The following is a 15,158-nucleotide window of genomic DNA, read 5'->3' as shown; positions in this document are numbered from 1 at the left end:
TTGTCATATTTTTGGCATATTTTTATTTTGAATTAAACATTTAAACAGCTAACAAAACTAAGTAGTTAGGATATCAGGATATCATATACAGATCGCATTTATGGCCCGATCCTTACGAAACTTTGCATGGAGAGGGTCAGAATAGAAGCCTACTCTGTTTGGAGGTGATCGCCATATATTTAGGTGTTGAAATGGACCAAAAAAACTGCAAAATTGTCAGCAGGTCGTAATTATCGCCCGACCCTCACGCACATTTGAATGGGGGTTACCGGACATTGCAAAAGCCAAGCAGTTTTGGATGGCCATCCAAGAATATTCAATATGCGAAATAGTTTGCCAACTTTTGTAGACAAAATACGAAAATGTCCATTCCAGTGACTTTTTGGAGAATTCACAAATACAGGAAAGACGCACTTCTGACTATTTCGTTAACGCTGATTTCGTTGAAGAATATAGTCAAATGTCTGTATCTCATATAGATGCGCTTCAGTCAAAAACCAATAATAAATGTTAATCTTTTGCCACTTCTGAGAGATTATAGGTATTTGGGAAATATTGGTTCCAGATCTAGGAAGACCATTTACGTGCAACATCTACCAATAAATTGGAAATGAGCAAATTAGCTTAAGTTGCTATTATTTGAAAATTAGAGAACGAAACCTGATGGTTTTCTTTTATTATTTGTCACAATATCTTGTGGAATTCATTCGAGTATCTCGCCTATATAAACAGTATCACTTATTATAGTGTTGTAGAGTATTCAACGGTCGGCCCCGCTCGACTGTAGCCTTTGCTTACTTGTTTTAATCATAGTTGGTACGAATTAATTCTCACAAATTCCCCATTTAAACTGTTATTTGTTATGTGAGCCTCTACTTATTATGCAGAGTGGTGTAGGGTATCATATAGTCGGTCCGCCCGACTTTAAGACTTACTTTACTGGTTTTGTCTACGGCTGTGGATATAATTCCCGTAATTTCTGTATATAATTTCCCTACTACCAGAGAGAATTTCACTCTTTTACTAGTTTTACCACCTAAAAATTACGGAAATATCGAATTTGTTCAACGTAAAAATTTAATGTAAAAACACATTAAACCGCATCTTGTTTTTTTCCACTTTCGCCGTCGCCTTACAAAAGGTAAATTGAAAGCGGAATATACAAATATATGTATGTGTACAGAAGTTTCACGAAGGGAAACAGAAAATATGTACTGTGTTTCCGTATTTTGTACACACATACATGCTATGGTGGTACTGCCACATATAAAGGTGCAAGTAACACTTTTCAGACACATTGTTGGTGTAGTTGTTGTTGTTATGAACATTAAATTGTTATAGCTCTCAAGATTTATTCTTTAACAATAACACAATGAATACAAAACGTTTTGTGCAAAAGCGTTGTGTTGGTACTTTCCCAACAAGCGAGAAGAGCCAGATCAACAAGTAGGCAGGCACCGGATGATAGACATCTGGCAGTGTCTGGTAAAACGTATCGTCGGACAAGATGCTTGAGAACTCAAGTGGCGTATATTTTAAGCTTCAACGCCGTATTCAGATTTCCACAAGAGTTTGCCACAAAAATGAACTGTGTGTGAATGCCAACCTGCGGTGCTGTTAAAATTGGTGCTTGGGTAGAAGTAATTTTACATACATACGAACATACGGAACATTAATTCATTTTTTTTTTTTCTTTTATTGAAATCGTTTTCATTGCTCTCTTTTCAAAATAGACATATACCATTGCGTGCGAAACAAATTACCTGTTGTCAAGAGTTCTGTCTGCAAAGCTAAATTTTGCAATCTCATCCCTGAGTACGTTGAAAACACAGATTCGTTGTGGATTATCTTCCGGTTTCAATGATAAACTACTTCCTATTATGCAAGTATTGAGTTATATATAAACCAATAATTGCTCAAACAAAATCATTCAAGAATCGGTATTCACTTATTCAACATATCACTAAACCTTTAAGACTTAATAGCAATGGTAGGTTAAAATTAATTATTTGCTGGAGTAAAGCAACAAATTGATCGTTTCAATATTTTTGTATATTTTAGAAAATCTTTGGCATATTAGGTCTTGCATCATTGGCTTCTGCTGCAATTATCCCTTATGATGGGTTAAGGCTGCAAGCTGCTGATATCTCCGATGTGTCTAGAAGTGAACCTATACAGAATGCTGAAACGACCATCTTAAATGATGAGGGATATAAGTATAAGTCTGTGCGCCGTTTAAAATATCGTAAACGAAGAGACGTTTCCGAGGTTGCAAACGAATATTTGCCACCAGCCGGGGAAATTGCAACTGAGGCTGTTGCTGATGAACAGCCTGAGGAAGGATCTCAAGATTCATCGGTTTTGGGTGCTGATGGTTATGAATATAAAACCGTTAGTCGTTTAAAGTATCGCCAACGTCGTGATGTGTCCGAAGTTGCAAACGAATATTTGCCACCTGCCGAGGAAGCTGTCACTGAAGCTGTTGCTGATGAGCAGCCTGAGGAAGGAGCTCAAGAATCTGCTGTTTTGGGAGCTGATGGCTATGAGTACAAAACTGTACGGCGTCTGAAATACCGTCAACGTCGTGATGTGTCCGAAGTTGCAAACGAATATTTGCCACCTGCCGAGGAAGCTGTCACTGAAGCTGTGGACGAAGAACAGCCTGAGGTAGGAGCTCAAGAATCTGCTGTTTTGGGAGCTGATGGCTATGAGTACAAAACTGTACGTCGTCTGAAATACCGTCAACGTCGTGATGTATCCGAAGTTGCAAACGAATATTTACCACCTGCCGAGGAAGCTGTAACTGAAACTGTTGCCGACGAACAGCCTGAGGAAGGAGCTCAAGAATCTGCCGTTTTGGGAGCTGATGGCTATGAGTACAAAACTGTACGTCGTCTGAAATACCGTCAACGTCGTGATGTATCCGAAGTTGCCAACGAATACTTGCCACCTGCCGAGGAAGCTGCCACGGAAGCTGTTCTTGTTGAACAGCCTTTGGAAGAACCTCAAGATTCCACTGTTTTGGGAGCAGATGGCTATGAATACAAAACTGTCCGTCGTTTGAAATACCGTCAACGTCGTGATGTATCCGAAGTTGCAAACGAATACTTGCCACCTGCCGAAGAAACTGTTACTGAAGCTGTGGCAGATGAACAACCTTTAGAAGAACCTCAAGATTCCGCAGTTTTGGGAGGTGATGGCTATGAATACAAAACTGTCCGTCGTTTGAAATACCGTCAACGTCGTGATGTATCCGAAGTTGCAAACGAATACTTGCCACCTGCCGAGGAAGCTGCCACGGAAGCTGTTCTTGTTGAACAGCCTTTGGAAGAACCTCAAGATTCCACTGTTTTGGGAGCAGATGGCTATGAATACAAAACTGTCCGTCGTTTGAAATACCGTCAACGTCGTGATGTATCCGATGTTGCAAACGAATACTTGCCACCTGCCGAAGAAACTGTTACTGAAGCTGTGGCAGATGAACCTCAAGATTCCGCTGTTTTGGGAGCTGATGGCTATGAATACAAAACTGTTCGTCGTTTGAAATACCGTCAACGTCGTGATGTATCCGAAGTTGCCAACGAATACTTGCCACCTGCCGAGGAAACTGTCACTGAAGCTGTGGCTGAAGAACAGCCTGAGGAAGGAGCTCAAGAATCTGCTGTTTTGGGAGCTGATGGCTATGAATACAAAAGTGTCCGCCGTTTGAAATACCGTCAACGTCGTGATGTATCCGAAGTTGCAAACGAATACTTGCCACCTGCCGAGGAAGCTGTCACTGAAGCTGTTGTTGATGAACAGCATTTGGAAGAACCTCAAGATTCCGCTGTTTTGGGAGCTGATGGCTATGAATACAAAACTGTCCGCCGTTTGAAATACCGTCAACGTCGTGATGTATCCGAAGTTGCAAACGAATACTTGCCACCTGCCGAGGAAGCTGTCACTGAAGCTGTTGCTGTTGAACAGCCTTTGGAAGAACCTCAAGATTCCGCTGTTTTGGGAGCTGATGGCTATGAATACAAAACTGTCCGTCGTTTGAAATACCGTCAACGTCGTGATGTATCCGAAGTTGCAAACGAATACTTGCCACCTGCCGAGGAAACTGTCATTGAAGCTGTGGCTGAAGAACAGCCTGAGGAAGGAGCTCAAGAATCTGCTGTTTTGGGAGCTGATGGCTATGAATACAAAACTGTCCGCCGTTTGAAATACCGTCAACGTCGTGATGTATCCGAAGTTGCAAACGAATACTTGCCACCTGCCGAGGAAGCTGTCACTGAAGCTGTTGTTGATGAACAGCATTTGGAAGAACCTCAAGATTCCGCTGTTTTGGGAGCTGATGGCTATGAATACAAAACTGTCCGCCGTTTGAAATACCGTCAACGCCGTGATGTATCCGAAGTTGCAAACGAATACTTGCCACCTGCCGAGGAAGCTGTCACTGAAGCTGTTGCTGTTGAACAGCCTTTGGAAGAACCTCAAGATTCCGCTGTTTTGGGAGCTGATGGCTATGAATACAAAACTGTCCGTCATTTGAAATACCGTCAACGTCGTGATGTATCCGAAGTTGCCAACGAATACTTGCCACCTGCCGAGGAAGCTGTCACTGAAGCTGTTGCTGATGAACAGCATTTGGAAGAACCTCAAGATTCCGCTGTTTTGGGAGCTGATGGCTATGAATACAAAACTGTCCGCCGTTTGAAATACCGTCAACGTCGTGATGTATCCGAAGTTGCAAACGAATACTTGCCACCTGCCGAGGAAACTGTCACTGAAGCTGTGGCTGAAGAACAGCCTGAGGAAGGAGCTCAAGAATCTGCTGTTTTAGGAGCAGATGGCTACGAATACAAAACTGTCCGTCGTTTGAAATACCGTCAACGTCGTGATGTATCCGAAGTTGCCAACGAATACTTGCCACCTGCCGAGGAAGCTGTCACTGAAGCTGTTGCTGATGAACAGCATTTGGAAGAACCTCAAGATTCCGCTGTTTTGGGAGCTGATGGCTATGAATACAAAACTGTCCGTCGTTTGAAATACCGTCAACGTCGTGATGTATCCGAAGTTGCAAACGAATACTTGCCGCCTGCCGAAGAAACTGTTACTGAAGCAGTTGCTGATGAACAGCCTGAGGAAGGAGCTCAAGAAGACACTATTTTGGGAGCTGATGGCTATGAGTATAAAACCGTTCGTCGTTTGAAATATCGCCACCGTCAATAAACATGATAAATATATCTATGGATGGTAATGAGTTTTGTTAATTTCGTACCTGTTCATATATATATTCAATGATGTTATGCAACTAAATTGTTACCGAATAAAATTGTTTTTAATAATATAACATTCATGCCTCTTGTTTACTGTTGTTATTTGTTAATATAACTTACAGGCATATGTTTCAATGTTTTCCAAAACGAGCAAGGCCACATAACAAAGCATTTGAAGTGAACCAGTGGAGGGAAGCAATTCCATTTAACAAATCCCCAAAAGATTGTGGAGCGGATTCAAACAGACCGTCATGGTCAGAGACATCATGGACATTCTCCTTAGGTTTAGTTCTGATATCCTCATTGCGGCTAATATCAATACAAATGACATTGTCAACCATGATCCTCCATCGTTGTAGAATTGGTAGACAGAAATGTATTTTTCATTCGAAAAACAAACAATGAAAACGTTGTATCTTTTTCTGTTTGCTAAGCTCTTTTTAAATTAGATGGGGATGGCCACAAGTAAATACCGAATATGGTAGAAATATCCGTATTTAAGTTGAAATTGTTAAATTCGGCTATGTAATTTTAATGGTGATGGGCAGAGTCTTGTCGTGTCATTCAATTAAGTATATGAGCTTAAATTGTGTTCGTAAACACTTCTTTAAAATCACAATCGTAAGTTTATTTATTTATATAAACAATTTATTTATATAAATTAAAATTTTTAAAGTTTAAAATAATTAAAAAAAATTTTATTTATGTTTGTTAACCTATGGTTAACAACACTACCTTTATTTATTAATTCCCAAAACTGACTGCAATGAATTTACAATTGTTATTCCTAAAGACAACTATCTAAACTTATAAATTGCTTATTCTGCATTTCCCATCATCAACTTAATCATGCACCTGTTGCGCGTGTGGAGACAGTTTCATTTGGAGTTCTTGCTGCTCGTGTGGAATAGATTTCACCTGGGAACGTAATCTTGCTAAATCGGCAGGTTCAGCATTGACACGATTGGTTGATTTGACTTGATGATGTTTGGTTTGAACTGATTACGTTTCCGTCGTGACCTTATATTTTCAACAGCATTTTTATACCCTCCACCAATATATGCAGAGTAGATTAAGTTTGTCATTCCGTTTGTAACACCCCGAAATATACATTTTAGACCCCACAAAGTATATAGTCTTGATCAGCTAAAAATTCTATGTCGATTTAGCGATGTCGGTCTGCCTGGTCATCTGTGGAAATCACTGCAGCTTCCGAATTAAATGAAATAGGTTAATATAATTTTACTCAATTATTTGAAGTTCGTAATGGCTACCACATCGTATGACAGAAAATTGTCTGTGCAGGTCCACGTTTTGGTATAGCCCCCATATAATAGTACCTCCCTGTATTCGGTATTTTGATGATTTTAGCGACATTATTCAGCGTTTTATTTCAAGTTTCGCATTTGAATATTGTAATGGCTTGTGACAAAAGTTGCCTATGCAGGTCCACGTCGTCGTATAGACCCTAATATACCGAGTGAAATTTTAAGATTATAACAAACTTTTTTAACGCATTTTTTTGAAATTTTTAAAATTCTTTCTAAATGGTGAAGGGTATTGATGGTATGGCCTTCAAACTGCCAATGAAACTGTCACACGCTGCCCGAATGTTGCTCTGCGGTATTTTGGCCCATTCCCGGCGAAGCGCTTGCTTTCCAAAATACTCCAGACACAATAGACCAACGGATTGGCCATTGTGCGCAGGGAATGAAGCGAGAAACCTCATTTTGTAAGCATTCTTGGGTGGCGCGTGCTCAGTGCCATGGTGCTGAATGCTGTTGGAATGTCCAAGGTCTGCGGGCAAAGTGTTTGCGTGCCCAAGGCTTAATACACCCTTCAGAATATTTTCGCGATAATATTTGGCATTTATTCTGATGCCACGGCCGATTAATACGAGCGGAGAGCGGCCATCGGCTGTTATGGCGGCCCACCATCATCATGGCCGGAGCTAGAGTTCACTTTAGCAAGTAAACACGATAATATTGGACACGATCTGGACAACAAATGTTTTCTCATCAGAGAAACCCACATTCGGCAGTTCACAACTTTCGGCCAAGCGAATCAACTCCTTAGCTCTTTTGAGTCTGTTTTCTTTCTGTTGCGGTGTAAGTTATTGCAATTTTTGGAATTTCAATGGCTTTGCCCTGAGTTCATTTTTCAATCTTTGTCGAATGGAATATTGTGAATCGCGAGCCATTTTTCGACCACTGCGACGCGGGTTTCGATCAAGTCGCTTCTTTACTTTTCGAACCATTTCTGCTGATGTTGCTGTTTTCTTCGGTCCACAGCATCTCAGTAACGAGCGATGGTACGAGACACAAAATCACACTATCATGTTTGAATTCCATCACGAATAACTTTTTTCTGGAAATTCCCACCAAAATGCTTTAGTACCCTTGTAGACTATATAAAGAGCTGTCACTGTCGGACGCGTGGCTTAGAAATGACAGCAGTCTGAAGTTGGTTGCAGTTTTTTCATCTCACTCTGTATATCAATAACAGCGGGGATAGGTTCATTATCGAACACATATGTACATCATCATTGATTGCCCGATGATAAGAATGGTCCCTTTCATACTGTACCAAACACATCAAAATGTGAGACTGGCTGGCAATTTCAAATGATTATCTCTTTATGGATCAATGGCAAATTTGTTTGAAAATCAAATATAACTGAGTCCATTCCCTGCTCCTTTTCGGGCGAAACAGCGAATGAATCAATTATAGTAAAAATGATTGGTTGTTGTCTGTGTTCCCAAATGTACGAGCTTGCTCGTATTTCTCAATGTCCCTTAATCTCTCTTAACATTCTCCATGCTATAAAATTTAATTTTAATAGTCTCTTTTAATAGATTTCAAGCCATTTAACCCATGTTTGTCTTCTGCCATGTGCTTTTAGAGCGAAATGAAAATCCATTACGTAAGAAGTAAAAATAGACTATGGTTCGGTAATGCAGAACTTACAATACCCTTTCAATGCACGAGGACAATTTTAAATATAAAATTGTAACAAAGAAGAGAAAGAAAGTGAAGCCAAATTAGTAGGATATTCTATTCTTCAATGAGGAGATGGATCTTTATATTGTCCAATGCGAATACATGTATGTGTGTACTTCACAGCTCAATTATTTAGTTTTGAGATCTTTATAAACGATCAAATAAATAATATAATTCCCCTCTCTTAAAATAAATTCCCTTCCCAATATTTAGCACTTTTTCAATTCCCTTTTGGTATAGTTACATCGACTTGCATTTATTCAAAGTTTTATACGAAGTCAGGAATTTTTTGAAATGTTCCAAACGCCGTAGGAAAATAAGTATACCCTTCATGCAATGATGCATAGATGCTATGTTTGTTTTTGCATATTCGACACATTGATGTGAACCTGGGCCATAGTTGAAAGCAAACAGCAAGCAAACCAACACCACCCGGTTAGGAAGATGAAACCAAATTGCCAGAATCACAAAACACTAACACCAATATCCATGGAAGACACAGTTATGCTGATGAAAAGATTAAAGACAATACGGTTCATGACATTGTGCATGCGAGAGGAATAATCTGCCAAACAATAGACAAAAAAATCCAAAATTTCAGCAGCACAAGCATCGGTGGAAAATTGGAATGGTAATTTAAGGCAAGATTTAAGCAAATTAACAAAATGGTCAAAACAATGGTTATTACAAACATTGTTGCAGATTACAGCTGCAGTTTAAGCCATATACTTTACACATGTTTCAGGTAAATGGTAATGAAAAGTCGTTTATTTTTTGAGATTTTAAAAACCTATTATGGTAAAACTAATTGAAAAACTAGTAAGGAAAAGGTAACAGTAGGGCGGGGTCAGTCGTATGGTTTATCAGTTATAAAGGTTAATAGTGAAAATTTGTGAGAAATAAATCATTCAAATATTTTTATACCCTACAACACTATGTGTTGGGGGTATTATAAGTTTGATTGGGCCAAAAATTATGTAACACCTCGAAATATTGGTTTCCCACATAGGAAAGTATAAGTATGTCTCGCGAGATGAGTCAATCTAGCTATGTATGTCCGTCTGTCCATGTTAATTTGTAATCAAGCTACAGGTCGCAATTATGAACCGATCCTCACGAAATTGAAAATGGAGGGCAGAATAGAACCCTATTATTTTTGGAGATGATCGCACGATATTTAGGGGTTGAAATGGACCAAAAACAGAAAATTTTCCTGATTTTGCAGTTACTCTATAGGCCACAATTATAAACCAATCGATGCGAATATTTACATGGAATTAGAGTTTAGGAGTGGGCAGAAACCTACCAATTTGGTCGGCCATCGGACAATAATTAGCGGGTAAAATAGACCCTATCTTTTATGTAAGATAATAGGAAAATGTCCACTAAACCGCGAATATTTTCAATCCCAGCCAAATCACAATCAAGAACCGCTGGTCCGATTTTCAAAATTCCCATCAATTCGGAATGGTCTTTTGCCAGAAAACGATAAAATCTAAGAAAATCGCGAAAAAATATACCAAGAAAAAGTGAATATCTTTTGTCGATTTTTTTTCAATTTTTGTCATATTTTTTATCGCATGCGATTTTTTTTCAATTTGACTTACAATTTTGAATTGTAAATTTTCTACATTTCTACACCCCCCAACACTACGTTTTGAGGGTATAATATGCATATCGCAATTATCGTCCGATCCTCACGAAATTTTGCATGAGGGTAGGGTTAGGTTTAGAATTAAAGCTTATTGTTCTCAAGATGTACATTTAGAGGTGCAAATGGACTAAAAAATTTTTTTTTCTAATTTTGTAGTCGCTCTATAAGCCACAATTGAAAACTAATCGACAGGGAATTTCGCATCAGAAGAGAGTTAAGGATAGGGAAAAGACATTTTGGATGACCATTTGATTATATTTAGCTGTAAAATGGACCACAATGTTCGTGTGAAATTGTTTTGAATACTTAACAACACTACGAAGTGCGTAAATATTGGGCAAATCCTCCGGGTCAAAAAACTAAGGGTAACCTCAGGGCGGGGCTCTTTGACATTATTTCAAAAACGAAATCTTCCAAAATGGATTTAGATATAAGGGGACTTCGAACATATTGTAGCGTTGTAGGGTATCACATGGTCGGCCCCGCAAGACTATAGCCTTTGCTTACTTGTTGATTTTATTGAATGCCTGTTAGGGCATCAGAGGTATTGAAGTTATAATCTGATATAATTCACACCAAATTTGATTAAGGTATTGCTGAATGTGACCTCCGTATTGTGCATATTATGACTTTGGGACGGTGGAACACCGTGCAAAATATTTATGCCAAAGAAGTTTATTTGAACCCTGACTTCATTATTTTGGGTGGAAATAGGCATGATTTTTAAAAAGGGAGTGCTTCGGCTTGCTCGCATTTTATCTGGCATCTTGATCATGTCTTCGGCAGTCTTCGGAATTGGATTTTTTAAAAATCTTAGATTTTAAAGTTAGAAATGATGAAATTATGTTCAATATATAACGAAAATAATTTTTCAGTTGGCGTCCGCGGCTTTGCTGGAACACTCGCGATCTTTTAATGAACTTTTCAATGACAATTTTGCATAAATGCACAAACTGGTTATCATTTCACGATGCTGGACAGCATAGACCGTATGCGCTTGACCTGACATATTTTCATAAAAAAGTGCAATGGGAGTATGCTTTCAAAATTTATATAAAAAACCGAATTAAAACGAATACGTTTGAATACAAACGATTCGAGGGAAACTTTTTTACAAAAGCAGGAGTGAAAATGAGTAGAACATTTTTTTTGTATGGTGATTTTTGTGTGCATGTGTGCAACAGCAAATCGGGTTTGATGTTGCTGTGAACTTTGTAGGGAGAGAGGCAGGGGGTTAAGTTTGATCGTGCACAAAATCAAAGAAAAAGGCTGTGAACTTTCTAGGGAGGGAGGCAAGGGCAGCAGTGCAAACCGCATTCCTAGAAGATTTCAAACCGTGTTGTCATAATTTGATAGGATGACACTTGCACAGTAGGCGTGCACAGTAATTCCGGGGATTACTTTCCAAAATTGTAGACAATTCAAGGTAATAGAAGTGTTATTATCACAGACTAATGAAAATATAGACGAATAAATGCTTTCGCCGTCTTTCTTCGAAGAAGTTCAAATCAGCATTTGTCTATATCTTTTCAGGGATTTGAGTGAGAATATTGAAGTCACTCAATTCTAAAATGTTAAAAATGTCATAAACTATAGGACATTTGTCACTTAAAAAATTGTCCCATAAGAAAAGATAACACAAAACTACGTGATAAAATCGAAAAATTGGAGAATAATCCAGTGAAATTCTTGCAAAACGAAGAAATGTGTTTTCGAAGTCGAGTAGGTCGACCGGGAAAATCAGCATTTTGACTCTGCAAAGCACGCTGAGAGCAACTTGCGTAAAAAATACCTGCTTTTTGACCAGGGAAATTTTTCTAATGTTTAAGAACTCCTTTGCGCTGTTAGTTGCTGTGGTTCATTTTACAGTTAAATATAATCCAATAGCCGTCAAAATGCTAGACTTCTTCAGTGTCCTAAACTCTCTTCTCAAGCAAAATTCCGTGTCGATTTGTTTCACTGGTGTGATCAGGAACATTTTTCTGTTTTTGGTTCACTTGAACCCCTAAATATTTTGCGATCATCTCCAGAAGCAGGAGGACTTCTCGTATCTCCTAATTTAGACTCATCTACAGGGTGAGATGAAAAAACTGCAACCAACTTCAGACTGATGTCATTTCTAAGCCACTCGTTGCCCAGCAGTTTGTAAACAAACAAAATAACCGTGTTTACTTGCCAAAGAGGTCAGTTCAAAATGTACATGTTCGGTTGGCCACCAGAACTCAAACGCCGGCCATGGTGATGGTGTGGGCCGCCATAACAGCCGATGGTCGCTCTCCGCTCGTATTAATTAACCGTGGCATCAGAATAAATGCCGAATATTATCGCGAAAATATTCTGGAGGGTGTAATAAAGCCTTGGGCATGCAAACATTTTGACTGCAGACCGTAGGCATTCCAACAGGACTCAGCACCATCGCACTCAGCACGCGCCACCTAAGAATGGTTACAAATGAGGTTCTTCGCTTCATTACCAGCGTACAATGACCACCAAAATCTCCGGATACCAATCCGTTGGACTATTGAGTCTAGAGTATTTTAAAAAGCAAGGTTGGCACTAAAAAATGCCAAAGTTTCGATCACCTCAAACAAGCGCTTCGCCGGGAATGGGCCAAAATGCCGCAGGGCAACATTCGGGCAGCAAGTGACGGGTTTATTGGCCGTTTGAATGCCATAATTCGTGCCAATGGTGAGCAATTTAAACAAATGTAAACTTTTTCTAAAATTTGATGCTATTTCCGACATTTTTTGCTTTCATTCAATAAAATTCAAAAGAAAAAAATTATAAATTATGTCGTTTGACTTTTTTGCAGTTTATCTCACCCTGTATATGATTTGAATGTCTACGATATTTGAATATATTCGTCAACGAAATCAGTATAAACAAGTGAAGAAATTCTTAAAATCGGGCGGGCCGACTTTATGATACCCTATACCACTTTGCATATTTAGTAGAGCTTCACATAACAATTAAAAGTTTTTATGGGAGAATTAACTCATGCAAGCTATGATCATAATTATAAATTTAATTTAAAGTTCAAAGGATTAAGCATTTGTATCTTTTCAATACGGGCTTGTATTGTCATTTGGTGCACAATTAAGTTGAAATTGGATAAAGATATATATGGGAGCTATATCCAAATCTGAACCGTTCTCGATAATATTGGCAAAGATATTTCTGAGCTGTATTTGATGTATTTCCCTGAATATCGTTGTTACGGAGTGCATATTACGGCTGTGGGGAGCAAATATAACAATCTGAATCGATTTTCACCAAATTTGACATACTATCTTCTAGACTCAATTCGGTCTCATGTGTCAAATTCCATCATATTGAGGCTAATATCACACGTTTGTTGAGCAATAAAAGGCAAGCCGGACAAAGTTATACGGACATAAATCGACTCGGAATGTGATTCTATGCAGATCATCAAAAGGAACTATGAGTCTATCTCGTCTCCCTTTGCATGTTACAAACAAATGCACAAAGACATAGTACCCTGACCAAAAAGTAGCTTATTTTTTGTTTATGTGACATATTCCATTAAATAATGCATTAGGCATAATGGACATCCAACCTGCTCTAAATTTAGATATTTATTATTTGGAATTTTTAATCCCAATGGATTAACAGGAATTTTAAATAAACATTTGAGTAACATTTTTAAGTTTTTACACTTTTTTAAAGAAATGTTGGTCTTTTTTTGATTTTAATGTTTATTCAATTGAATGTATATTGACAACAATTTTCTATTAAGCAGAATTCCATTTGTGAAACTTAAAAATATGTTTTGGCCATTAATATTAAAGTTTTATCTGTGTTTTATGTTTTGCTATTAATATTTCTATAAGCTTTATTTTTTTCTATATTACTTTTCAATGCCATTTCTTGTGGGCCACTTGGTTTGGTTAATGGGGAAAGGCCCCACCAGTAACTTAATTGTCATCTGGATAGTCAATGCCATAATCCATAGTCGACGTTTTTATATTTTTAACATAAAAATACAAAGCATTTTAAGTTGTATGTAGTGTGTTTTTTTTTTTTTTTTCATAAATTCTATACTATGAAAGTATAAGTCGACATATGTCATGTTTTTGCCAAGGATTAATAAAATTCATTTTGATAAAATATAAACTTTAAAAATGATAACACCATGTATCCATTGGGGCTGCGACGTAGTTCTTTCTCAGAGTCGTATATTAACAAATTTGTTCAAATAGGACTATTTGTCATTCGTTGTAACATGATTAACCAATATTTTTTGTTTCCTTGCTTCCATAGAAATTTGAACCAAAAACAAGTTAAAAAGTAAATTTCGGTTTTTGCAACCGATGTATACCCTCAGACAATGTTCGATAATTTAAACATATTTTGACTTCTGTAATGATTATTCAACTGTTTGACCCTGTATGGAGTAGAATCGGAAGTAATGGGGCAATATTGTCCGTTTTGTATCGGACCTAAATAAATATGATATAAATATTGGGACGTGCCAGGTTTGAACTACATTGGTCACTCCCTTCAATTTATATGGGATACATATGCCAGATTTACATGACTGCAGTTTTCCATTTTCATACTTCATCTTACATGGGTATGTCCAAAATTACAAGAATATCGAACATTTATATCCAATTTTAGCGAAATTTTAAATTCCGTATTCATCTCAGTTTTATGGTTAAGAGAAATATTTAGATGTAGTAAGTTGTATAGAAAAGCTGACTTGTTTCATAAGTTATGACAGATAAAAGTATTGAAAATTGTTACCCTTTGTGGGTGAGATACCATTAGAGGTTCGCAGATATATTTCATCTTCACAATAGATCTTGTATTACCAAAAATGTTTGGCTGTGTGAAATTTGAAGAGAGTTGGATGCTTATTTCAAAATCAAAATCTTGAAACCCTATGTGGGGGAGGTACCGGAAGAAATGGTCCGATCTCTACCATCTTTGTAACAGATCTTGTGTTGATGGAAATATGGCGATGTACCAAGTCTGAATGGAATCAGATTTTAATTTCGCGTTGTATGAGCTTCACGGATATTCTAAATCTTGACCCTTTGTTGGGGATATACCAGGAAAGGACTAATATATCCCATCTTCACACCAGACAATAGGAATAATACTTCACATTTTATAAGAGTTACAACTATTCACAATTTTGACCCTTTGTGGGGAAGTACATGATGAAGTGTACCGATATATTCCATATTCACGCCATACCGTGGGTTAATTAAACAAGT

At 37.9% G+C, this 15,158-nt stretch overlaps 1 protein-coding gene across 1 annotated transcript; it reads left to right on the top strand.

Moving 5' to 3' along the window:
• The first annotated feature begins 1,372 nt into the window (after nt 1-1,372).
• On the top strand, nt 1,373-5,287 carry LOC101896575 (uncharacterized). The gene is made up of 2 exons (XM_059124506.1): nt 1,373-1,405; nt 2,062-5,287. Exons 1-2 carry the CDS (start codon nt 1,373-1,375, stop codon nt 5,212-5,214), a joined length of 3,186 nt encoding a protein of 1,061 aa, XP_058980489.1. The 3' UTR covers nt 5,215-5,287.
• The last annotated feature ends 9,871 nt before the right edge of the window (nt 5,288-15,158 follow it).

Source organism: Musca domestica, unplaced genomic scaffold (genome assembly GCF_030504385.1).
Source record: "Musca domestica strain aabys unplaced genomic scaffold, Musca_domestica.polishedcontigs.V.1.1 29, whole genome shotgun sequence".
In the NCBI taxonomy this organism is placed as follows: domain Eukaryota; kingdom Metazoa; phylum Arthropoda; class Insecta; order Diptera; family Muscidae; genus Musca; species Musca domestica.
Note: the sequence above shows the minus strand (reverse complement) of the source record. Positions and strands in the feature narration are given on the sequence as shown.